At 35.0% G+C, this 27727-nt stretch overlaps 2 protein-coding genes across 4 annotated transcripts in view; one reads left to right on the plus strand and one right to left on the minus strand.

Moving 5' to 3' along the window:
• The first annotated feature begins 17 nt into the window (after positions 1–17).
• LOC125645447 (uncharacterized) lies at positions 18–1660 on the plus strand. The gene is made up of 2 exons (XM_056142136.1): positions 18–184; positions 583–1660. Exons 1-2 carry the CDS (start codon positions 85–87, stop codon positions 960–962), a joined length of 480 nt encoding a protein of 159 aa, XP_055998111.1. The 5' UTR covers positions 18–84; the 3' UTR covers positions 963–1660.
• Positions 1455–27727, minus strand: part of LOC125645446 (uncharacterized) — a 39442-nt gene continuing 13169 nt past the window's right edge. For all 3 annotated transcript variants that reach the window (XM_048870957.2, XM_048870958.1, XM_048870959.1), the window contains 13 exons: positions 22786–22892; positions 22503–22629; positions 21162–21282; positions 20665–20750; positions 20439–20569; positions 18554–18613; positions 14547–14708; positions 13299–13427; positions 12266–12380; positions 11779–11922; positions 8915–9087; positions 6735–6826; positions 1455–4803 (listed from right to left, as the gene is read on the minus strand). In XM_048870957.2, coding sequence (XP_048726914.2) covers positions 4602–4803; positions 6735–6826; positions 8915–9087; positions 11779–11922; positions 12266–12380; positions 13299–13427; positions 14547–14708; positions 18554–18613; positions 20439–20569; positions 20665–20750; positions 21162–21282; positions 22503–22629; positions 22786–22892 — 1649 coding nt within the window. In that variant the 3' untranslated portion in view covers positions 1455–4601. The remainder of the gene's footprint in view (positions 4804–6734; positions 6827–8914; positions 9088–11778; positions 11923–12265; positions 12381–13298; positions 13428–14546; positions 14709–18553; positions 18614–20438; positions 20570–20664; positions 20751–21161; positions 21283–22502; positions 22630–22785; positions 22893–27727) is intronic.

Genomic DNA, 27727 nt, shown 5'->3' on the forward strand with positions numbered 1-27727 from the left:
ACTGCTCTTTTTCCCTCAGCCTGGTTCCGGATTGTCCAGACCATCGTTGTCCTGACCCTGATAGTGAACATCGGGGTGGTGTTCATGCTCTCCCTTTATCCAGTGGACATGTTGAGGATCAAGTACTACAACCCTAACAGATACAGGGCCTTCCTTCTGAACTCTATCCTCATGTTTGTGTCAAGTAAGCCTCACAGAATGGATTGGATTTGTTTAGCGTTTGGTCATTATTTATAGAAAAAACATTTGAAAAAAGACCATGCAATGTTTCAGATGAATCTCTATTAAAGTATTTAAAAGAAAGTAAGCTTTCACAGCTATATTATATCATTAAGAACAGAAAAATTATGATATACTATCAATTCAGTTGATTATGTTCATAAGGATCCAGTGGCGGTTCTAGGAAATTTTCAATGGGGAAGGGGTTGCAGAACCTACCATGGTTTTTTGTTTCAAAACATTTCAACCAAGTGGGTGGTGCATGGTTGCAACTCCCATCTAGATTCATCACTGGTTTCCTCATTTTTTAGCATAGATTTATCTGCCTTGATACTTCTATATATATATTTTTGTCCATTCTAGGTGTGTTTGTGTTGATTGTTGCCCTGGTGTTTCCGATGAAGGCACGCGATTCCACTTGGATGCCCCGTCCTTGGTTGAACTACCTGTCATGGTCCTATGGATTCTTTGTCCTGTCCGGATTCTTTGCCGTTTTCTCGGGAATAGCTCTTTTCATAAAATCCTCTGACATCCACCATAAGCCAGATAAGGGAACAGAGGAGATCGAGAAGAAGCTGGAACTTCCACCCCTCCACACAGGAATGGCTCCACCAATGAGACCTCCCCATTATGAACCCAGTGAACAAGGAAGTCGGAGCGTAGGCGGGTACAGTATGGGCGGGACCAGCATGGGAGTGGTTAGTCAAGGAGCCCAGAGCAAGCATTCTGAATCTTTTGTATAGCCCAAACTTGTACATTCTTCTCATGAATTTGACTATTTCAATCAGAACTATCCAATATTCATACATTTCACGGAGACCTACTGTGTATACACTTGCATGTAAATCAGTCTTATTTCTAACAATATAAAAAGGTTTGTTTTGTGAAATTTGTTTGGTTTTACAGATGAACTCTAAACTATTTATTACATTTGACTGCTGGTATTTTGGAAAATTCAGAATTGTACACATTTTCCAGTTAGTGCTTGCCTTTCTGATGTGATCGATCATTTGCAAAAGTTTTACATTCCAGTCTGATAAATAAAATTCCAATTGTGAACAATGTTGTATACACACATTTACAATCTATTGTCATGTGCCATGTATCATATTTTGTATGGAAAATCAGTTCTTGTTTTTCTATATATTTGTATATATATAAGGATTAGTGTATCATGAGATCGTTCATACATTTTCTTTGTGTATGACTTATAAATCAGACACTGTAATACGAACCAAAGTGCAAGATCGTTTTTAATCACAGAAAATAAACATTCATATTAATAAAAACGAAGCATTGTACATATATCATACCTGTATAGTAGAAATATTTTAATTGCATTCATTGTTTATACTGGTGTATAATTATGTATTATAGTATTTTATACATGAATATGTAAATTGCAATATTAACAATTTACAATAAAAGAGATACTGTGTTATTGGTGTTTCTTGTGGCACATACAATTTGAAACAAAAATTCTGGAACACAAGTTAAGCAACTAGTGCTTTCCAGACCATCTTGTGATCACATGCAACATAATATATATCTGGGGTATTGTCCAAAATTTGCTTTCACACAGCGAAATATTTGATATGGAAAGTGACCTCTAAGAATTTATTGACATAGCTAGTGTGCTTGTTTTAATTTGTGAAAAATGCATCTTTTTCATAGCTAGTATATTTCACATTCATTTGATTGTCATTAGCACCTCAGATTTAGTTCTATATCAGAACTGTAATAACACAGAAATCACAATGTAGATAATCAATACTGGTGATAAAGACTACACTGCATCTTATTCAGAGATATCTTTGGCATTGCACAGTATGATTATTAAAAGATGATGATTGACTAATAAACTACCAGTATATTAGTAAACAATAAAGTACGAACTAGAACATACCCGTTGCTACTATATAGTGCTAAATATAGATTAATACAAACTTTGGTGAATTAATACAAAATATGACCATCACAAAAATATATAATGATTTAGACCCCTACAACAGCTGCAGGGAAGGTAGAGGCTTTATGTGGTTCCTGACACCCCCAACATAGGCAAGCTAGAGTTATTCCAATTATTGTATACATTCAAACAAATGCAATAAAACCACTTTAGCCCGATATTGGTACTAATTACAATTGACTGTACTTGGAATGAATTGTAAACCTTAACTCTTGCCCTCTGTCGCTATTATATTTTAAACATTTATCCATTATGGGAGAGTTGTGCATTAAAAAAATTCCCACCTTGGAGATAATGATGTGCATCGTCAGTGACCCACAGTCGAGGTAAGAGACTGCAGCTGAGTCATATACAATACAACATGTACCATAATTTTTCTTGACATTCTAGGTACTTGCATTCTACCTTGTTTTTAAATATATAAAAAAGAAAGAAAACTTTAGGTATATTCCCAGGTTTGTTTTAGAGTTAGCATATTTTGATAGTTTCTGGTTGTAGCAAACAAAAAGTAATCTAGCTCCTATGTTTTATAGAAGGAATGTGTATATTGTGGGCATTGCTAAGTTATTGTAGCAAAGAAGGGGAGAAAAAGCTTGGGATCAAGTGGAGATGCAACCTGGGACCCTCGCATTTCTAGTAAGTTGATCTAACCACTGCACTACAACCAAGCCGATATGCAGAGTATAGTAATGTTATACAGTATAGAATTTAAACCTATTCAAGAAACCATACCAGAACTCTTCATATAAAGGAGACCAAAAAAAAAAAGTTTTAGAAACAGATGGCAGAAATGTTGTATAAGACCTTAATAAATGATGTTAATTGATATTGTGATTATAAATTCACTGTTTGCAGTTTGATATTTTACTGCAGAAACAAAAACAGTGTGGAGTGACTGACCAAACTAACATTCAGATTGATTGAAATTAAACCCACAGTGAATGACACACTAGCACCACTGAATCAACATCATTACTATACACACACTACATTTTGTGGTATATCTTCTCTTTTTTTTGTGCCTTTGGCGGTGGAGATCTTTTGATAAATAAGGAACATTGAAAAATGTCTATTATGGATAAACTTGTGTATAGTTGCAAAAAACATTAAGGTATATAGCACCACCCTCATGTGACTTTGCATTATTATAGGTCCAAAGTAGAAAAACTGTATCAATTTCCACTTAATATAGTTTAATTTAATCAACGAGAAAAGAAAATGTATGTGTTGCCAACTTTTTAAAGATGTAAATTGGACATACATAAACAGAAGTATTATATATCTTCAGCTGATAAAAATGACAAAATTTTAATTTGATCACTTTAAAAAAAAACTTCTACTTCATAAATATATATATATAAACTGATTGTAAATATCATCAAAATTTATTGTGAAACAGGCATACAAATAGAGAAAATATGAGCTATAGTCTTTGACAACATTTTTTTAAATATAGATAATTTATAGAAAACCTTTTCAGTATGAAATAAAAGTTAATTCATTGTACCTAGTTAAAACAATTCCTACAAAACATACACTTTTATCATGGAAACAGTTTTAATTAATTAAAGGTTTTGGAACTATGTACCTTAAATCTAACTCAAGCAAAACTTCATTTCTGCTAAATATTACATACATACCAAATATAAAACATCTAGTATTACGATACAGCATTTAAGAAAGCATCAAAGTGATCTAGATGTAGGATGGATTACTTAATGAGTACGCAGAATAGGTTTGCATACGACATGTACATGTGACTTAATGTGTCATCATTCCTTCAAAATGAATATCATACTTATAACACCAGTGCATGAAAATACATAAAACAATGTGTTTGTGAAACAATCCTCCTGGGAATGACCATAAACGTTTTTAAAATTAAATAAATATGTTCTCCTTCCTAATCCATGTGTATGTGGTGATGTGTCAGATATTCTGGCTTCGATTAATTTAATGTAGTGATGTGTCAGATATTCTGGTTTCAATTAATTTAATGTGGTGATGTGTCAGCTATTCTGGTTTCGATTAATGTAGTGATGTGTCAGATATTCTGGTTTCGATTAATTTAATGTAGTGATGTGTCAGCTATTCTAGTTTCCATTAATTTAATGTAGTGATGTGTCAGCTATTCTGGTTTCGATTAATTTAATGTAGTGATGTGTCAGCTATTCTGGTTTAGATTAATTTAATGTAGTGATGTGTCTGATATTCTGGTTTCGATTAATTTAATGTGGTGATGTGTCAGCTATTCTGGTTTAGATTAATGTAGCAATGTGTCTGATATTCTGGTTTCGATTAATGTAGTGATGTGTCTGATATTCTGGTTTCGATTAATGTAGTGATGTGTCAGCTATTCTGGTTTCGATTAATTTAATGTAGTGATGTGTCAGCTATTCTGGTTTAGATTAATTTAATGTAGTGATGTGTCAGATATTCTGGTACAGCTCAACTGTTTGCTCATCTCCTCTGTTAATTCGATGCGTTTCCGAGAGAGAAAAGGAGGAACTGCATGATGGGACTGAAGAGACAGTTGAGCTGCTAGGATTCCTTGTTTTATGCTAAAGTCAAGGTTATGTCTTCTTATGATCCCGGATATGATTGCTGAAGCAAGGCTGAAATCAAAAACACAGGTAATGTTATTCTGATTTTGTTAAACTTTTCACTATACCAAAAACGTTTTAAAATATGTACATGTATTTTCCATATGGCAATGTTGAAAAGGATAAGTTTTAAATGTAGAATGTTTGTAATTATAGTGAAAAATGGTTATCTACTAGTCAGGGACAACCTCAATACATGTACTAAGTTGATGAATCAAGATACTGAGCAGATATTTCTATTGTGTCCCCAAAAAGAGTGGAAACGTACAGACATTACCTGTGTCTCCACAAAGAGTGGAAACGTACAGACATTACCTGTGTCTCCACAAAGAGTGGAAACGTAGAGACATTATCTGTGTCTCCACAAAGAGTGGAAACGTAGAGACATTATCTGTGTCTCCACAAAGAGTGGAAGCATAGAGACATAATCTGTGTTTCCACAAAGAGTGGAAGCATAGAGACATAATCTGTGTTTCCACAGAGAGTGGAAACATAGACATTACCTGTGTCTCCACAAAGAGTGGAAGCATAGAGACATTATCTGTGTTTCCACAAAGAGTGGAAGCATAGAGACATAATCTGTGTTTCCACAAAGAGTGGAAGCATAGAGACATAATCTGAGTCTTCACAAAGAGTGGAAGCATAGAGACATTATCTGTGTTTCCACAAAGAGTGGAAGCATAGAGACATAATCTGTGTTTCCACAAAGAGTGGAAGCATAGAGACATAATCTGTGTCTCCACAAATAGTGGAAGCATAGAGACATTACCTGTGTCTCCACAAAGAGTGGAAACGTAGAGACATTATCTGTGTCTCCACAAAGAGTGAACACATAGAGACATTATCTGTGTTTCCACAAAGAGTGGAAGCATAGAGACATAATCTGTGTTTCCACAAAGAGTGGAAGCATAGAGACATAATCTGTGTTTCCACAAAGAGTGGAAGCATAGAGACATAATCTGTGTCTCCACAAATAGTGGAAGCGTAGAGACATTATCTGTGTCTCCACAAATAGTGGAAACATAACAAGATTAATCTGTAACCTCACAAAGAGTGGGAATGTAATGACATTATTTTTATCTTCATAAAGAGTTATATGCTCTATTTAGACCCTGTCTCCAAGGATGTCTACTCACAATATATGTATAGTGTACATAGATGTCTACTCATGATATATGTATAGTGTACATAGATGTCTACTCATGATATATGTATAGTGTACATAGATGTCTACTCACAATATATGTATAGTGTACACAGATGTCTACTCATGATATATGTATAGTGTACATAGATGTCTACTCATGATATATGTATAGTGTACAGATGTCTGCTCATGATATATGTATAGTGTACATAGATGTCTACTCATGATATATGTATAATGTACATAGATGTCTACTCATGATATATGTATAGTGTACATAGATGTCTACTCATGATATATGTATAGTGTACATAGATGTCTACTCACAATATATGTATAGTGTACATAGATGTCTACTCATGATATATGTATAATGTATATAGATGTCTACTCACGATATATGTATAGTGTACATAGAGTATTCAGCAGACCTAATAAACTGTCCATTTACTAATTGTTCAACCAGTATGGTTATCATTTTTTTTATATAGCACTTTGATTGTATCTGTTTTGAAACAAAACACTTATAAACAATACGTAAATTTTGTAGATGGTTGACAAAATTAAGCATAATGTAGCTGATTTTAAGTGGAAGGTTCATAAAATTTTAAAACTGTAGTTGATTTTATGTGGATGGTCAATGAAATCTAACATGATGCATTTCTTGTGAACAGTCAATGAAATCTTAAAATATGGTGGATCTTATCATTCTTCCATGGATAGTCGATGAAATTCAAGGTGGATTTTATGTGGATGGGAATTATTTTATGTGGATGAGAATGAAGAATAAAATTACCAGTCTCCAGCCCCTGATACACTGATGATTTTGCCTGGTTCCTGTCCTTTAGGCACTGCTGGATACCAGTCAACAGTCAAATAACTTCCATCCTGGAAAAAAGTATTCAGAAATCTAACTTTGCTTCCTAACACTATAATGAAGATATAGGTGTATACATGTGGGTAATATAATGAAGATACAGGTATTACAGTGAAGATACAGGTAATACAGTGAAGATACAGGTAATACAGTGAAGATACAGGTAATACAGTGAAGATACAGGTAATATAATGAAGATACAGGTATTACAGTGAAGATACAGGTAATACAGTGAAGATACAGGTAATACAGTGAAGATACAGGTAATACAGTAAAGATACAGGTAATATAATGAAGATACAGGTATTACAGTGAAGATACAGGTATTACAGTGAAGATACAGGTAATACAGTGAAGATACAGGTAATATAGTAAAGATACAGGTAATATAGTGAAGATACAGGTAATATAGTAAAGATACAGGTATTACAGTGAAGATACAGGTATTACAGTGAAGATACAGGTAATACAGTGAAGATACAGGTAATACAGTGAAGATACAGGTAATATAGTAAAGATACAGGTAATATAGTAAAGATACAGGTAATATAATGAAGATACAGGTATTACAGTGAAGATACAGGTATTACAGTGAAGATACAGGTAATACAGTGAAGATACAGGTAATATAGTGAAGATACAGGTAATATAGTAAAGATACAGGTAATATAGTAAAGATACAGGTATTACAGTGAAGATACAGGTATTATAGTGAAGATACAGTTAATATAGTGAAGATACAGGTAATATAATGAAGACACAGGTATTATAATGAAGACACAGGTATTATAGTGAAGATATAGGTAATATAGTGAAGATAGAGGTATTACAGTGAAAATACAGGTATGAAAGTGAAATTACAGGTATGAAAGTGAAGATACAGCATTATAGTGAAGATTGATTGATTGAATATTGTTTTACGTCCCTCTTGAGAATATTTCACTCATATGGAGACGTCACAATTTAGGCCTATGCTTGGCACTTATGGCCTTTGAGCAGGGAGGGATCTTTATCGTGCCACACCTGCTGTGACATGGGACCTCAGTTTATGGGGTCTCATTCGAAGGACCACCCCATTTAGTCGCCTCTCACGACAAGCAAAGGGGTACTGAGGACCTATTCTAACCCAGGTCCAGAGAAGATACAAGTATATGTTTTATAATGAAGATACAAGTTGGAGGTTGTAGGCTCCTTCTGCTACCTCAGAGACATGCTTTCCGCAGCTGGTGGCTGTGACCTTGCAGCCACTACACGTGTGAAGACTGCCTGGAAAAAGTTCAGGGAGCTGCTACCAGTCTTGACATCATGCCACCTGTCGTATAAGACCCATGGTCGAGTGTATAACACCTGCGTACGGAACGCTATGCTCCATGCCAGTGAGACCTGGGCGCTGACCAAGCCAAATCTTCATCGCCTACTACGCAATGACAGGGCCATGATAAGACAGATCTGTAACATCAAGCCTGAAGATATGGCCACTGTAAGTTCAACTGAATTGCTGGGGCGGCTTGGCATCGATGACCTCAACCTCATCTTAAGGGAAAGGAGACACCGCTGGTATGGCCATGTTGTCAGATCCAGCAGTGTAGTCAAGTGCGCTTTAAATATACAAGTTCCTGGAAACGTAGAGTTGGTCAGCCAATGCTATCTTGGAGAGAGTTGACGGAGAAAGATCGTAGACAATGGAAGCTCTCAACTGCCGACCCTCAAGACCGGAAAGAATGGAGATCTGAGGTGAGATCTGCCATGCGTGCAGCCAGCCAGATACCTGGAAGGGGGCCCACTAGTGTGGACACTACCCGTGATACTGCACGGAAATAAAAAGGAACCGACAACAACAACAACACAAAATACAGGTAATATAGTGAAGATACAGGTATCATAGTGAGGATACAAGTACATGTTTTAAAGTGAAGATATAGCATTATAGTGAAGATACAGGAATTATAGTGAAGATAAAAGTGCATATATTATAGTGAAGATGTAGGTGTTATGGTGAAGATGAAGGTATCATGTGCAAAGATGCACATTGTACATACATAAATTCTTGTAAAAAGTTGAAATTATATTGTTACGGTACAAAAAGTCTGAATGATCACCTTTAGAATGATGCCTTGGTCTGGTTTCCCCATCTTGTGCCTCTGACAGAGCGCCACTCCGTGCTTCCCGAGGGAGACTATTACCATGGGAACATGTAGGACCACTACTTTAGACAGCAAAATACACTCCATCAACACGCTGGTCAATGGGAGTTCATCCGAGCTGGCAGACCCTGAAAAGACTGGTTGTATAAATATCAGAATATTCTTCAGTGCTTCCTGTTTCATCAGTTTTAAAGCTTGTCATCAACAAGGATGTGACAGGAAATGAAACCGTCAGAGACACACGTGCAATGCGAATCTGGATTTCTTTAATGGAGCAGAAAGATTCCTAAATGTATGCCTGTTAGTTATGGATTGTTAAGCTGTAGTTGCTAATTGTTATACTGATAGTTTCTGCCTACTTGAAATCTTACATCTATTTCAAAAACTTTGAGACAAACAGCAATACTATAGTACTTGTCAGATGACAACGGGCTTGATATGTGCATTCAAATTTGTGAAGAGCAACACACAGGTCAGATTAATGTGAAGAATATCTCCAGAATTAACTTTATCATTGAGATTCATGTAAATCAGAATGGAACAAGAGATATGGTTGTAAAACATATATCCCCCCCCCCCCATGGTGCAAAATTGAAAAGGGTATACACATGCATCATTTAACTGATAGTAGTATCACCAATTCCAAATATTGAGCAGACAATATCTTCCTATGTCAGGAGTGGATTGACCTAGCTGCAGAACTGTAGCTCTCTGAAAAAAAATATTTTGACGGAACAGAGAGCTACAGTTCCACCCCTAATAAAAACCTTCGATTTACGGTGCACAAAAAGTTGCGCACGGTTGAGGCCTGATATCATTGTATTCTTGTGTTGCTGTCTCATAAATTTAATATCAAAAAATTCTTAACATATTTTCCTACTATAGTTGTGTCCAAACATACCTTCAAATATTCATTAAAGCCCCATACGACCCGAAAACTCCCAGCTTCAAATAATTTTGTTTGTTGACGTAGCCATGTTAGGTAGCAGGTTCAATTCGAACCCTGTTGTTGTTGTTGTTGGTACATGTATATATTCATAAAATTCGTTATAAGTTATATGTTCGCTCTTCATTTATTATCAACACGAATAATTTATAGAAATTAAAAAATAAAGTTTTTCTAAAGGTAAAATAAGCTCTTGATTAATGATAATGTTACAAAAGTCCTTAACACTCGTGTGAAAGAGATGGAGACCGGACCAGACTAATGAAAGCCGCATTGCCGTGAGTTTAGCTATTTGAATAATTATTACTTAAAGGAACTGGATTTAAAATATTTAGCTAAAATATTTGTGGGGATATTAGTTCACATCTAAACGTTATTGTGCAAGTATGGAAATGAACCGGGGTTCGAATTGACCCAGTTACCTAACATGGCTAAGTCAACACACTAATTCATTTGAAGCTGGGAGTTTACGGGTCGTATGGGGCTTTAATGAATATTTAAAGGTATGTTTGGACACAACTATAGTAGGAAAATATGTTAAGAATTTTTTGATATTAAATTTATGAAACAGCAACACAAGAATACAACAATATCAGGCCTCAACCGTGCGCAGCTTTTTGTGCGCCGTAAATCGAAGGTTTTTATTAGGGGTGGAACTGTAGCTCTCTGTTCCGTCAAAATATTTTTCAGAGAGCTACAGTTCTGCAGCTAGGATTGACCATGTGACCTAAAAATCAATAGGGATCATCTACTCCTTATGCTGTACCAGTGTACCAAGTTTGGTGTCAATCAAGCAATTAATTCTTAAAACATAGGTAACAATATATTACTATGTCCAGTTTAACCCTTGACCTTTGATCATGTGACCTCAAAATCAATAGGGGTCATCTTCTCCTGAACATGTACCAGTGTACCAAGTTTGATGTCTGTCAAGCAAAGGGTTCTCAAGATATTGAAAGGGCAGTATATTCCTATGTCCAGTTTGACCATGTGACCTCAAAATCAATAGGGATCATCTTCTCCTGAAGAAATACCAGTGTACCAAGTTTGATGTCTGTCAAGCAAAGGGTTCTCAAGATATTGAGCAGACAGTATATTCCTATGTCCAGTTTGACCTTTGACCATGTGACCTCAATATCAATAGGGGTCATCTTCTCCTGAAGATGTACCATTGTGCCAAGTTTGATGTCTGTCAAGCAAAGGGTTCTCAAGATATTGAGCAGACAGTATATTCCTATGTCCAGTTTGACCCTTGACCATGTGACCTCAAAATCAGTAGGGGTCATCTTCCCCTGAAGATGTACCACTGTTCCAAGTTTGATGTCTGTCAAGCAGAGGGTTCTCAAGATATTGAGCAGACAGTATATTCCTATGTCCAGTTTGACCTTTGACCATGTGACCTCAGGCTTAATATCAATAGGGGTCATCTTCTCCTGAAGATGTACCAGTGTACCAAGTTTGATGTCTGTCAAGCAAAGGGTTCTCAAGATACTGAGCGGACAGGATATTCCTATGTCCAGTTTGACCTTTGACCAAGTGACCTCAACATCTTCTCCTGAACATGTACCAATGTACCAAGTTTGATGTCTGTCAAGCAAAGGGTTCTCAAGATACTGAGCGGACAGGATATTCCTATGTCCAGTTTGACCCTTGACCAAGTGACCTCAACATCTTCTCCTGAACATGTACCAGTGTACCAAGTTTGATGTCTGTCAAGCAAAGGGTTCTCTAGACATTGAGTGGTCTATGCCCAGTTTGACCCTTGACCATGTGACCTCAAAATCAATAGGGGAGTTTTACATACAAGACAGAAAAACATACAAAAACCATGTCAAAATAGGATTTTCATTTCTGTACGTAGTCTTCATTTTACCATATGCAGAATCCAAACTCCCTGTCAAAAATTTGTACATAGTCCTGAGTTCATTCACATTTGGTGTTGTTATGGTAACAGATTTCTTGATATTGACTTGGAATGGTTTACTGGCCTTGTGTATGTCTGTTGGTTCAAAGCAAACTGCAAAGAAATATACATCTGTCTGTCAAATATTCCATTCATTTACCATACTTACCAAATCTGGGATTTTTCAAAATTGTATCATCACAAAATTCTGCTGAGGTACAATTTTTGTGAGAGTATAATTTTCATGGGAGTATCATTTTTATGGTAGGGAAATATCCATGAATCTCTCAATGATCATTTGGAAAAGTATATAAGAACTCGATACAAAAAGAAAAAATAATAATTATATATATGACAGAAACTCACCCAGTAAGGCAACAATATCATATGGTCACTTTACTAAGAAAGCATTAAAGAAATGAGACATGAATTAACAGCACATCGTTACACAAACTACCTGGTACATTCTGGGCCTGTGCTATCTGTAGAGTTCGTCGTAATGCCTCCACCGTCACGTTTCCATCGATACATACCATCTTAGCCTTCTCAATCAATGACTGGTATCCTTCTATCTAAAATAGAATAAAATCCTCTTTATAGAATGATATAACTTAAATGTTAAAAATAATCAGATGTTTTGTATTGTAATTTTGAACTTTGAATTTGATTTCCTTACAAGTGTATTTTTCTTTTACAATTAGACATGCTTTTGTGTAGAATACAGGCCATACCAACAATATGACACTTTTATACTTGTGATTTTTGTTTTCAATTCTCATTCCCTTTAGTTTTACAATTTGACAAATTCTGATCATCAGAATGTCTGATTCATGGTCTATTATAATGAAATCCATACAAACCTATTTACACTCTATAATGAAATCCATACAAACCTATTTACAGTCTATAATGAAATCCATACAAACCTATTTACAGTCTATAATGAAATCCATACAAACCTATTTACAGTCTATAATGAAATCCATACAAACCTATTTACAGTCTATAATGAAATCCATACAAACCTATTTACAGTCTATAATGAAATCCATACAAATCTATTTACAGTCTATAATGAAATCCATACAAACCTATTTACAGTCTATAATGAAATCCATACAAATCTATTTACAGTCTATAATGAAATCCATACTAACCTATTTACAGTCTATAATGAAATCCATACTAACCTATTTTACAGTCTATAATGAAATCCATACAAACCTATTTACAGTCTATAATGAAATCCATACAAACCTATTTACAGTCTATAATGAAATCCATACAAATCTATTTACAGTCTATAATGAAATCCATACTAACCTATTTACAGTCTATAATGAAATCCATACTAACCTATTTTACAGTCTATAATGAAATCCATACAAACCTATTTTACAGTCTATAATGAAATCCATACTAACATATTCACACTCTATAATGAAATCCATACTAACACATTCACACTCTATAATGAAACCAATACTAACATATTCTGGAGTGATTTGGTTGTGGATATCCATATCACCGATTCCAAACAGGAGTTCTCCCCCTTTCTGCAGTACAGCACAGTAGGTGGCAGTCCTCAGTTCCTCCAGTTCTTGCACACCTCCCAGGTTCTGCAAAAGTCCACACAACCAAAAGACGATTTTAAATAATTGTTCCTACATTAGATATGTATGAAAACTGTGCAAGGTCAAATGTACGCTAGGACCATAACCGGCAGTGAATAATTCAACTCAACACGTGTAATTAAAAATAGGGCACCGCTAAACTGGTACATGATACGCCTGCATACATTATTGACCTAGGAATTTGAACAAGTGAGAAAGGATTATCCACAAAAGGATTTTGTCGAAGTTGCAATAAAAAAGTATTTTGCATTAAGCAAATCTAAGTCCAAGGGCTGTAAATCCTTCCAAAATAGTGGGACAGCATTTATCTTATACTACGCACATCTACACATTGTGATCTTCCTTTATTCATCTTGTACTACGCACATCTACACATTGTGATCTTCCTTTATTCATCTTGTACTACGCACATCTACACATTGTGATCTTCCTTTATTCATCTTGTACTACGCACATCTACACATTGTGATCTTCCTTTGTACTAGGTTTCATTGAAATTCCCCAAAGGGTTTAAGAGGAGTTGCGAAGCCAAGGTACATTGTACTTGCATAAAATAAATCTAAGTCCAAGGGCCCTGACTCCTTCAAAAATAGTGGTACAGCATTCCCCTTGTAATATGCAGATCTACACATTGTGAATTGTGATCTTTCTTTGTGCCAAGTTTCATCAAAATCCCCCAAAGGGTTTAGGAAGAGTTGCGAAGACAAAGTATTTTAAATAGGAAAAAAACCAAGTCCAACAGCCGTAAGTCCTTTAAGAAATATTGAACAGCATTCCCCTTGCAGTATGCACACCTCCACATAGTGAACTTTCTTTGTACCCAAATTCATTAAAATCCCCCAAAGGGTTTAGGAGGAGTTGAGAAAACAAGGTACTTGCATAAAATAAATCTAAGTCCAAGGACCCTAACTCCTTCAAATATAGTGGTGCAGCATTCCCCTTGCAATATGCTCAGCTCCACATTGTGATCTTTTTTTTTGTACTAAGTTTCATCAAGCTCCCCCAAAGGGTTTAGGAGGAGTTGCGAAGACAAAGTTAAAGGGACAGACAGACGGAAGACAGCAGTATAGTATAAAAACAATTCATTAAGATATAAAACAATACCATGTGACTACAGTAGGCTCTGAACCCTGCTCTGTGTGAGTCTTTTCCAATGGCAGAGATAAACAAGGTATTAACTCCAAGACGAGTCAATCCATCAGCCAGATTTCTTCCCACTCCCCCAAATGATTGATCCACTCCTCCTGCGTAGGTTGCTCCATTACTCTGTACAACATAGAAGTTTCAAGGTAATTATGTTGATGATGGCCATCTTTCTTTTTAAAATGGTACACACTCATCATCTGTGCATTAGTCTTGACTGATTGGGTATAAAGGTCTAACTGAAAAACCATAGTAACTAAAGCCCCATAGCAACAGCAAATCTAACATTCCCTCCCAAACAGTAAATTGTACTTTATTTATCAATTTATCATTGGGATACAAGATAATTTTTTATGGTTCCTTCGAGTTCCAAAGAATAACATTTACTGTAAAATCACCATTTTTGGTGCTTTTCTTTATTATGTTCCCCAAACAAAGTTTGGGAACATATTGTTTTTACTCTGTTTCTTATTATGTTCCCCAAACGAAGTTTGGGAACATATTGGTTTTACTCTGTTTCTTATTATTATTATTATTATTATTCTTTCTTTCTTCTTGGGACTTTCTTGTCCACGAGTGTTCTCAGAAACTACTCAAGGGATCAATCTGAAACCTTTCTCGGATGATAGTATAGCATATGTAGATGTGCGGAACGAATATCATTTTGTCTGAAAATGCATGCATGTGCATGCACGTGCATTGGATTTTTTGTTTACAAACTTTAGAATCAGTCTAACTTTTTTATTTTTCAATAAAATCGTTTGATATTTCTATTGTAGGTATAACATGGGACCCTTAACTGTTTGGCATCGTCAAAATTTCAATTCTGCACGCGCATGCACGTGTGCTTCAATTTGATTGGATAATACAAAACCGTTTATAACATTCATGCCAATCAATGAAATTTAATGATATTTACAGGATAGCTAGACATGTCAAATATCTACAGATCAATGTAATAAAAATTGCAAACGCGCATGCGCACGCACGTGCATTGTCTTTTGAAGGTTCAATTGTTTCAATGACCATAACTTTTTTGTTTTTTGTCAAAATCTTTCCAAACTTGTATTGTATATGTATCTTGATATTCTTAACAAAAGTGTATAGTCATAATTACCATCCGGCACGTGCATGCACGTGTGCTAAATTGTGATTGGACGATTTTCAAATAGCCATAACTTTCTTATAAATGATGGAAACAATATGAAATTTATACTGTAAGTATATCTATCAAATGTCTATTGAATGAAATCAACATTGATGCTGAGTCATACTCACGTGCCCGTGTATGCACGTGCATAGCTTTTCTTTCATTTTTCGGGTACTAAAATGGTCATAACTATTGAATTAAAAACTGAAATGAATTCAAATTTACCCTGAGGATCTATGATATGAATATCTATGAAATGGTGTCAACAAATTTTCCATTATCAAAATCGCGTGCGCGTGAATGCACGTGCATTGTAATTTTTGACGTCTAAATTTAAGTATTGGTCTATAACATTTTGAGATTGCAATGAATAGGTTTGAAATTTAGGTTTCAGGTATCTTTGGTACCTTTCAATTTATTATTATGGACAAAATCACTTTCCTGCACGCGCATGCACGTGCGCTTAATTCTGATTGGACGATTTTGAAATCCCAATAACTTTCTTATGAGTGAAGCAATCGATACCAAATTCATATAGTAAGTATATTGTTCAAATGTCTATTGAATAGCATCAACAAAATTGCTGTGTGGTACTCACGCGCACGTGTATGCACGTGCATTGATTTCGGTCTTTGTAGTTTTGAGTTGCCGTTAATTTCTCGTTTTTCATTGAACAGTTGTGAAACTTCTCTTGTACTCATATAGTAAGACTTCTAATGTATCGAGATGGTCGAATTATTTATATCCACGTGCACGAACGTACGTGCACGTGCACAAAACTCTCAGATCTTTATAACTGATTTGAACTAGCATGAAATGGACTGAACGTTATAAGATAGTTATATATTCACATGCTACACAGTTTGCAATGGTCAAAACAACTTGTACGGAAATAAATGTCACCACTTACTAAATGGGGGAATGTTTGGGGAACATCTGTAACGGTCCCCGTTACAATAAGTACTAGTTATTATTATTATTATTCTTTTTCTCCGGTACTTTTTTGTCCGGTAGTGTTCTCAGAAACTACAAAAGGGATCGATATGAAACTTTCCAGGATGATAGTATAGCGTTTGTAGATGTGCATAGTGATAGTCATTTTGTCTGCACGTGCATGCACGCGCGCGCACGTGCACTGCAATTTTGGTACAAAAAATGGAAAATCAGAATATTAAAGGGATCGATATGAAACCTAAATATGATGGTAGTATATCATTTGTAGATATCAAAAATGATATTTATTTTGTCTGCACGCGCACGCATGTGCGTGCACGTGCATTACAAAATTTGTACTCTAACTTTGGAATCAGTCTAACTTTTTTGTTCTTCATTGAAATGGCTTGATATTCATATCATAAGTAGATATTGAGACCCTTAACTGATTTGCATGGTCAAAATTACCAATTTGCACGCGCATGCACGTGCGCTTCATTTTGATTGGATAGTACTAAAACGTCTGTAACTATCTTATTTATGAAGCGAATGAGATGATATTCACAGCATACGTAGACAATATGTGTATCTATATTTTGGTGTAACAAAAAATGCCAACACACACGCGCATGCGCGTGCAACGTTTTTCAAATGTTCAATATTTAAAGAACGATAACGTTTTTGTTTTTCATCAAATTCTATTGATATTAGGGATTTTGATGTGTCTTGGTACTCCTTACAAATTGCTGTGGTTAGAATTACTGCTCAGCACCTGCATGCACGTGTGCTGAATTCTGATTGGACGATTTTGAAATCGCTATAACTTCCTTATATGTGGTGGAAAGGTTATGAAATTCATACTGTGGGTATATGATACAAATGCCTGTTGAACGACATAAACAAAAATTCGGAATCGTACACGCGTGCGCGTGTATGCATGTGCAACGCTTTCTTTCATTTCTTGGTACTGAAATGACCATATTGAACGTACTACATGTAATTAAAGGATAAAATAAAATGATTTTTTCCTATAGATTCACAAGGACATCAGTTTTTAATTGGGGGAGGTTTGGGGAACATCTGTAACGGTCCCCGTTACAATTAGAACTAGTTTTTGTTGTTTTTATGGTACAGATGTCCAGAAATTCAAACAGAGTGATCAAATACAGCATATAACAACGACAACTCCTCAGTCTGGAATTTTAGACTTCATAAACATATTTCTTTCAAACCATTATTTGCACCCCATGAAAACATATATATAAGCAATAAGTTTAGTACTACAAAATAGAATATATTCCTTTGATACATGTTATTTTCGGACAATGAACATGATGTTTCACCTTTTGACTAAGAAATCAATTGAAATTTTCTTCTTCCTAATGGCCAATAATCATACCATGAGAGAAATTTGGAATAGTAATTTTTATATGCTGTCCACCGTATAAATAGATACTGGATCCCCATCAACTTAGTTGCAAGAAATGAATCTTATAATTCTTTTGTTGATGCAGATATCATAGGAAATATTGGATGGAAAACTTCAACAATGCGCTATGGGCACTGGTGAAAAGTTTTCCGTCCAATTTTCCCTACGATACCGCCTTCAAGAAAAGAATTATAAGATTCATTTTTCGTCATTTAATTATAAATATAAACATTGAGTTTAGATAATAAAACAGGATTTTGTTTTCAAATTCATACGACGTATCAATATACAACATGAAGTCAAAATCTGGTTTTCTTTGATGCAGAAATCAAACGAATTTTTCAGCCAATCAAAATCACCGTAATTTCATCAAGACAATAAATATTAAATGATTTTTCAATCAATAGCAAAGATATTTTGAAATGGGTCAGTATACATGAATTTAGAGTAAATCACCTGAAAATTGTCTGAGTTGACCCTGGCATAAAAATCGACAATAGACCCTCCTATCACAACCTGTAAATTAAAGCAACAGTTGTATTAATACTAATAGTACTATATACAGACATATACAACAGTTGTATTAATACTAATAGTACTATATACAGACATATACAACAGTTGTATTAATACTAATAGTACTATATACAGACATATACAACAGTTGTATTAATACTAATAGTACCATATACAGACATATACAACAGTTGTATTAATACTAATAGTACCATATACAGACATATACAACAGTTGTATTAATACTAACAGTACCATATACAGACATATACAACAGTTGTATTAATACTAACAGTACCATATACAGACATATACAACAGTTGTATTAATACTAACAGTACCATATACAGACATATACAACAGTTGTATTAATACTAACAGTACCATATACAGACATATACAACAGTTGTATTAATACTAACAGTACCATATACAGACATAAACAACAGTTGTATTAATACTAACAGTACCATATACAGACATATACAACAGTTGTATTAATACTAATAGTACCACATACAGACATATACAACAGTTGTATTAATACTAATAGTACCACATACAGACATATACAACAGTTGTATTAATACTAATAGTACCACATTCAGACATATACAACAGTTGTATTAATACTAATAGTACCACATACAGACATATACAACAGTTGTATTAATACTAATAGTACCACATACAGACATATACAACAGTTGTATTAATACTAATAGTACCACATACAGACATATACAACAGTTGTATTAATACTAATAGTACCACATACAGACATATACAACAGTTGTATTAATACTAATAGTACCACATACAGACATATACAACAGTTGTATTAATACTAATAGTACCACATACAGACATATACAACAGTTGTATTAATACTAATAGTACCACATACAGACATATACAACAGTTGTATTAATACTAATAGTACCACATACAGACATATACAACAGTTGTATTAATACTAATAGTACCACATTCAGACATATACAACAGTTGTATTAATACTAATAGTACCACATACAGACATATACAACAGTTGTATTAATACTAATAGTACCACATACAGACATATACAACAGTTGTATTAATACTAATAGTACCACATACAGACATATACAACAGTTGTATTAATACTAATAGTACCACATACAGACATATACAACAGTTGTATTAATACTAATAGTACCACATACAGACATATACAACAGTTGTATTAATACTAATAGTACCACATACAGACATATACAACAGTTGTATTAATACTAATAGTACCATATACAGACATATACAACAGTTGTATTAATACTAATAGTACCATATACAGACATATACAACAGTTGTATTAATACTAATAGTACTATATACAGACATATACAACAGTTGTATTAATACTAACAGTACTATATACAGACATATACAACAGTTGTATTAATACTAATAGTACTATATACAGACATATACAACAGTTGTATTAATACTAACAGTACCATATACAGACATATACAACAGTTGTATTAATACTAATAGTACCATATACAGACATATACAACAGTTGTATTAATACTAACAGTACCATATACAGACATATACAACAGTTGTATTAATACTAAAGAACTGAAAACTTAACGATACCACATACAGACATATACAACAGTTGTATTAATACTAATAGTACCATATACAGACATATACAACAGTTGTATTAATACTAATAGTACCACATACAGACATATACAACAGTTGTATTAATACTAACAGTACTATATACAGACATATACAACACAGTGACTCAGACTTCAGCCTTTCTTACCACATCTGGTGCTCCCATGTGTTTTGTCACTGGGGCACTGTTTGCTTTATTTTTCTTGGACTTCAGTAGTTTGGACAATTTGTACGCTATCTGGCTTCCTACCAGCGCATTGTTCTTGATGAGGCTGATATCTGTTTCAGTTAAGTCAAAACTACATTACTACCTGTTTGTTTTCTTCATAATTTGTCTAGTATAATAAAACATCAGGACATCAGAAATAGGATACTGGCTTGTAGAGATGCTCCTCCCGTGATTTCATTCACTCTCTCCAAGATAAATGGAGTCACATCTTTCCCTGCAATCTTCTGTTCTCTGTAAAACACCAACATGTTTCACACCCATTAAAAAATGAATATTATCAACTTTTCTTGATGCAGGTATCATAGGAAATATTTTCCTTATGATATCTGCATCAAGAAAAGATTACAAGATTCATTTCTTGTCATTTAAATATTCTAAAACCATTGAGTTTAAATAATGAAACACGATTCTGTTTTCAAATTCATATGACGTATCAATATGAAGTCAAAACCAGGGTTTCTTTGATACAGAAATCAATAGAATTTTTCAGCCAATCAAATTCGTTGTATTTCATCAAGACAATAAATATTAAATGCTTACTATATCATGAAATCCATGTACAGAGATACATGCATGTTGAAAAGACTTCAAACTTTTACCTTATCTATGTTATATATAATAAATCAATAAATATTTAAGTACATTGCTTGTACTATAACCGAGTCAATGGCCTGTTGGATTATCTCCCCTGACTTTACATCAGCTTCTGGAATTGGTACTCCGATCAGAATTCCTGACTGTAAGTGCATGGCCTTGTGAGACTCTGGAAGCAGAAAATAATGAATAGAAAACACTATCTCAGTTATTTCATTCACAACATTAAATTCAGTTTAAAAGACATTTTCATTCTTGGGAGATGTTTCCATGTCAAAGAAATAAAAAGTTTTTCAATCGTAGATACAGTACTAGATTCATAAATGAAATGAGAGATGTTGTTGCCATTATCACAGTTTTTAAACAGGTAAGAAATGAAGTCAATTCTTATAGCCAAGAACTTGACTGATATCATACCTAAAAAATGACCATTCCATCACTTGACCTAGTGTCGTACCTATAAAGTGACAGTCTATTACTTGACCACTGGTTTACCTACAGAGTAACCAATTCATTACTTGACTGGTGTCCTAATATTAAGTGACCAGCCTAACACTTGACCAATGTTTATCTATGAAGTGACCAGTCTACGAATCGATGTGTGTCTTCGCTATAAACTGACTGATTCATTACTAGACTGGTGTCTTAGTTATAAACTGACCACTTCATTACTAGACTGGTGTCTTACTTATAAACTGACCACTTCATTACTAGACTGGTGTCTTACCTATAAACTGACCACTTCATTACTAGACTGGTGTCTTACTTATAAACTGACCACTTCATTACTAGACAGGTGTCTTACCTATAAACTGACCACTTCATTACTAGACTGGTGTCTTACCTATAAACTGACCACTTCATTACTAGAATGGTGTCTTACTTATAAACTGACCACTTCATTACTAGACTGGTGTCTTAGCCATAAACTAACCACTTCATTACTAGACTGGTGTCTTACTTATAAACTGACTGATTCATTACTAGACTGGTGTCTTACTTATAAACTGACCACTTCATTACTAGACTGGTGTCTTAGCCATAAACTAACCACTTCATTACTACACTGGTGTCTTACTTATAAACTGACCACTTCATTACTAGACTGGTGTCTTACTTATAAACTGACCACTTCCTTACTAGACTGGTATCTTACTTATAAACTGACCACTTCATTACTAGACTGGTGTCTAAGCCATAAACTGACCACTTCATTACTAGACTGGTGTCTTAGCCATAAACTGACCACTTCATTACTAGACTGGTGTCTTACTTATAAACTGACCGATTCATTACTAGACTGGTGTCTTACCTATAAACGACCGATTCATAATTAGACTGGTGTCTTACCTATAAACCGACCAGTCCATTACTTGACCAGTGTCTTACCTATAAAGTGAGCAGCCTGGGTTGGGTTTGTCAGATTGTATGGGACTTGGAAGCCACTACATGGTGTGAAAAAGGCAGGAAATTTTCGTGAAGAACCATAGGTTGCCACAGCAACTCCTTCTGTCTCCTGAAAGATGACTAAAATCATCAACAGCAACAACAACATCAACATACATTTAAAAAAGCACCCAAGCTTACAACTAAACACATAATACATTAACTACAAGACAAAGCTCCTCTTGTAACACAAATTCAAACCATACAGATTCTATTTCATGTGTACCAGATATTCCAGAGTTTTCCCAATGTCCAGGATGGACTTGACCCCAGATGATATCACGGTCACTGGTGTTCTACCTAATTCTGTCAAGTCAGCACTGATGTCCATAGCTAAAACAAACACAACAGGGTATAGAAATAGTCTGTCTCAAAATAAAATCTAGAAATACCGAACACTTCTGACACTGGCACATAGGTACACCAAGTTCACTCAACAATTTACATGTTCAGAAACCCTATACTGAAAATGCCTAAATCTATGAAAAATTTTCAGAAATGAGTTTGAGGAAATACTTTTACATTTTTAGTGAATAAAATATTGTTTTGAAAAGTTTTCCAAACTTAGTAAGATTTTTTTGCCAGATATACTGTACATGTAACTCATTTAACACTCATTTCAAGCCATATAGCCTTCCTACCAAAGTTGTATTAAGAAAAAACTTCAGACTTTAATTTAAAACCCATGCGAAAATAAAGGAGACATTTTCATGTCGGCATGGAAACAGACTGGAAAAGGAAATGTTAGTTTTCAGATCAACAATGAGAGATCTAGTTTAAACAAGAGATGTTTGTAAAACACATATGCCCCCCATGGTGCAAAATTGAAAAGGGTTATACACACACACATCATTTAATTGAGAGTAGTATCATCAATTCAAAATAATGAGCAGACAATATCTTCCTATGTCAAGAGTGGATTGACCATGTGACCTAAAAATCAATAGGGGTCATCAACTCCTGAAGATGTACCAGTGTACCAAGTTTGATGTCTGTCAAGCAAAGGGTTCTCAAGATATTGAACGGACAGTATATTCCTATGTCCAATTTGACCCTTGACTTTTGACCATGTGGCCTTAAAATAATTAGTAGTCATCTTCTCCTGAAGATGTACCAGTGTACCAAGTTTGATGTCTGTCAAGCAAAGGGTTCTGAAGATATTGAGCGGACAGTATATTCCTATGTACAGTTTAACCCTTGACCTTTGACCACGCGACCTCAAAATCAATAAGTGTCATCTTCTCCTGAAGATGTACCAGTGTACCAAGTTTAATGTCTGTCAAGCAAAGGGTTCTCAAGATATGTAGCAGACAGTATATTCCAATGTCCAGTTTGACCCTTGACCTTTGACCATGTGATCTGAAAATCAATAGGGGTCGTCTTCTCCTAAAGACGTACCAGTATACCACGTTTGATGTCTGTCAAGCAAAGGGTTCTCAAGATATTGAACGGACAGTATATTCCAATGTCCAGTTTGACCCTTGACCTTTAAACATGTGACCTCAAAATAAATAGGGGTAATTTTCTCCTGAAGATGTACCAGTGTACCAAGTCTGATGTCTGTCAAGCGAAGGGTTCTCAAAATATTGAACGGACAGTATATTCCTGTTTAGTGTGACCCTTGACCTTTGACCATGTGACCTCAAAATCAATAGTGGTCGTCTTCTCCTGAAGTCGTATCAGTGTACCAAGTTTGATGTCTGTCAAGAAAAGGGTTCTCAAGATATGGAGCAGACAGTATATTCCAATGTCCAGTTTGACCCTTGACCTTTGACCATGTGATCTGAAAATCAATAGGGGTCGTCTTCTCCTAAAGACGTACCAGTATACCACGTTTGATGTCTGTCAAGCAAAGGGTTCTCAAGATATTGAACGGACAGTATATTCCAATGTCCAGTTTGACCCTTGACCTTTAAACATGTGACCTCAAAATAAATAGGGGTAATTTTCTCCTGAAGATGTACCAGTGTACCAAGTCTGATGTCTGTCAAGCGAAGGGTTCTCAAAATATTGAACGGACAGTATATTCCTGTTTAGTGTGACCCTTGACCTTTGACCATGTGACCTCAAAATCAATAGTGGTCGTCTTCTCCTGAAGTCGTATCAGTGTACCAAGTTTGATGTCTGTCAAGAAAAGGGTTCTCAAGATACTGAGCAGACAGTATATTCCCATGTCAAGTTTGACCCTTGACCTTTGACCATGTGACCTCAAAATCAATAGGGGTCATCTTCTCTTGAAGATGTACCAGTGTATCAAGTTTGATGTCTGTCAAGCAAAGGGTTCTCTAGATATTGAATGGTCAGTATATTCCAATGCCCAGTTCGACCCTTGACCTTTGACCATATGACCTCAAAATCAATAGGGGTCATCTACTCCTTAGGATGTACCAGTGTGCCAAGTTTGATGTCTTTCAAGCAAAGGGTTCTCAAGATATTGAGCGGACATTATATTCCTATGTCCTGAGTAGATTGACCCTTGACCTTTGACCTTTTGACCTGAAAAACAATAGGGATCCTCTTCTACTCATAACTAACCCACATATGAAATATCATTATCATCAAGTGAATGGTTCTCAAGATATTGAGCGGACAACACATGGTCTACAGACCGACCGACAGGTGCAAAACAATATGCCCCCTCTTTTTCAAAGGGGGGCATAAAAATTGGACACAATAAAACACACATCCATACACCAAGCAATGATATATAATAACAACATCACTCAAAGTTAACATTGATCAACTAAATTTATAGCCATATAGAACATAAAAGCCCCATCATATTCCTTTGAAATGTTTTGCTTTGGTAGATAAGGAAATTTCACCAAGGATAAGATTACTAAAATTTCCAGTCATTTTAGTTTTCAAACAAATTTATTGGGAAAAAATCTGTCAAATATTTCTAACACAAAAATTACTTGATATACTGAAGTCTAAAACTGTCATGTCATTTACTTATAAAATACAGATATTGTGCACTAGCTATGATCATATTCTGAAGGCACCTGACTTCCTGTAAATATTTCTCATCTGTACATACACACATATATTTAAAAGATAAATTTCATTTTTGAAAATATGTGAGGGTATGAACTGCGGCGCTTCACGCAGGCATACATCATGATCGAAGCATGTTAGCGAATGAATATTGACATTCAACTTTCATTTCTGTTGAAAATCCCAGCCATTCAGTAGACGTGCTATATTTATTAAGATTCATACATGCATTGTTCACAACTGCAGTGCATTTATTAGGAGATGGTTATCATTACAATCTGTAAAGATATCGAAGGCAAAAACATTGGAAATGTAAATATACTTGTTCACCTTCCTTCTCCTTACCAACTAGTTAAAATTAGGCAATGTCCCTTACCAGAGAGAATCATACAAATGTAAAGTGCAGCCTTTTAAAAAGACAACTTAAACAGAAGTGCATAAAATCTTTAGAAAAGATATGAAAATCAAGGATTTTAGAACAATTTCATCACAAGAAAATCTCAGCATAATAAACAAGAGGCCCACAGGCCTTATTGGTTACCCGAGTACTAGTGAAAAAGTATCACTACTCCCAAGGCTATGAAATCTAGAAAAAAATTTCCTGTTCTGAATATCTAAGCTAAATTCTAATGCTCAGCAACAGTATAAAACAAGATGTGTTCTTAAAACTTCACTGCCCTCAAAAGTGCATACACTGATGAGAAGCTTTACCTAATATAATAGGTGTATTAACTTTAAAAGATATGACTAATTTGGACCCGTCCTAGAGTCAAAACCCTGGGTTGTGAAACTTACCATTTTTCGTACATCCTTTTCTGCTATTCCTAAGTATGCATTTAGATTTTATACAGTATCAGCAAATTTACAAATAGATACTATATACTAAGTTTAACACATAAACACTACATACTAGGTTTTGTCCCACCCTTAGGTCAGAACCCCTACCCTGGGGATCATGAAATTTATAATTTTGGTAGAGGCCTTCCTGCTCTACATCACTATGCATTTAGTTTTCCCCTTATTCCAAAGATGCTTCATACCAAATTTGAAAAGAATTGGAATGATAGTTATCAAGAAGAAGTTAAAAATTTCTATTGTTCACACATTTAATAACTGACCATTTTGGCCCCACCCTGATACCACAACCCCTACCCTTGGAATCATCAAATTTACAATTTTAGTAAAGGACTACCTGCTCTTTCTACATATTTATTTATTTCAATTAGTATCAATGGCACTAAAGGATATGTCATTTCAGTGTTGTACACATATTATATAAAGTTTGACACCACCTTGAGGTCAGAACCCCTACCCCAGGGATAATGAAATTTACAATTTTGGTAGAGGCCTTCCTGATCTACATCACTATGCACTTAGTTTTTCTTACATGTGTGTGGTTCTTGAGGAGAAGATTTTTGAAAACTGGTCAATTTTGGGCAGTTTATGCCCCGCCCCTAGGGCCCCAGGGGTGCAGGAGTCCTGAAATTTACAATTTATGTCCCCTTTGTCAAATAGATGCTTCATACCAAATTTGAAAAGAATTGGACTGGTAGTTACAGTATCAAGAAGAAGTGAAAAATGTTCAATTGTTAACGCACGACAAAAGACTACATACAACCAATTGCAATAGGTCATCTGAGTTTACTCAGGTGACCTAAAAAGATGTGTTTGTAATACACTGATGACTTGTGGTTTAAAAGATATGGCTTATAGTAGAATTTTCTAAAAGTAGGTCAAAGGTCACTGTAAAGGTCACCAGATTAAAGATTTCAGTACCAATGGATAGGTCTTGCTTCAAGGAATACACATACCAAATATGAAAGGTCTATCTCAGAAAGATATGACCAACGCTAAAGTTTTTTTTTTAAATTTTCAAAAACTAGGTCAATAGTCAATGTTAAGGTCACAAGTTCAACAAATCTGGTATCGTTGTAAAGGTCTTCTCACAAAAATGCACTTGCTTAATATAAAAAAGAATACCTCTTACAATTTGAAAGAAAGGCTTGTATTCGAATTATCTAAAAGTAGGTCAAAAGTCACTGTTAAGGTGACAAGGTTAAAGATTTTGGTGTCAATGGAAAGATTTTGCCACATGGAATACACATACCAAATATGAAGCTCTACCTCTTATGGTGTTAAAGATATGACCAAGGTTAAAGTTTTTTGCCAGA

The sequence above is a fragment of the Ostrea edulis genome, chromosome 6, assembly GCF_947568905.1.
Source record: "Ostrea edulis chromosome 6, xbOstEdul1.1, whole genome shotgun sequence".
NCBI lineage: Eukaryota > Metazoa > Mollusca > Bivalvia > Ostreida > Ostreidae > Ostrea > Ostrea edulis.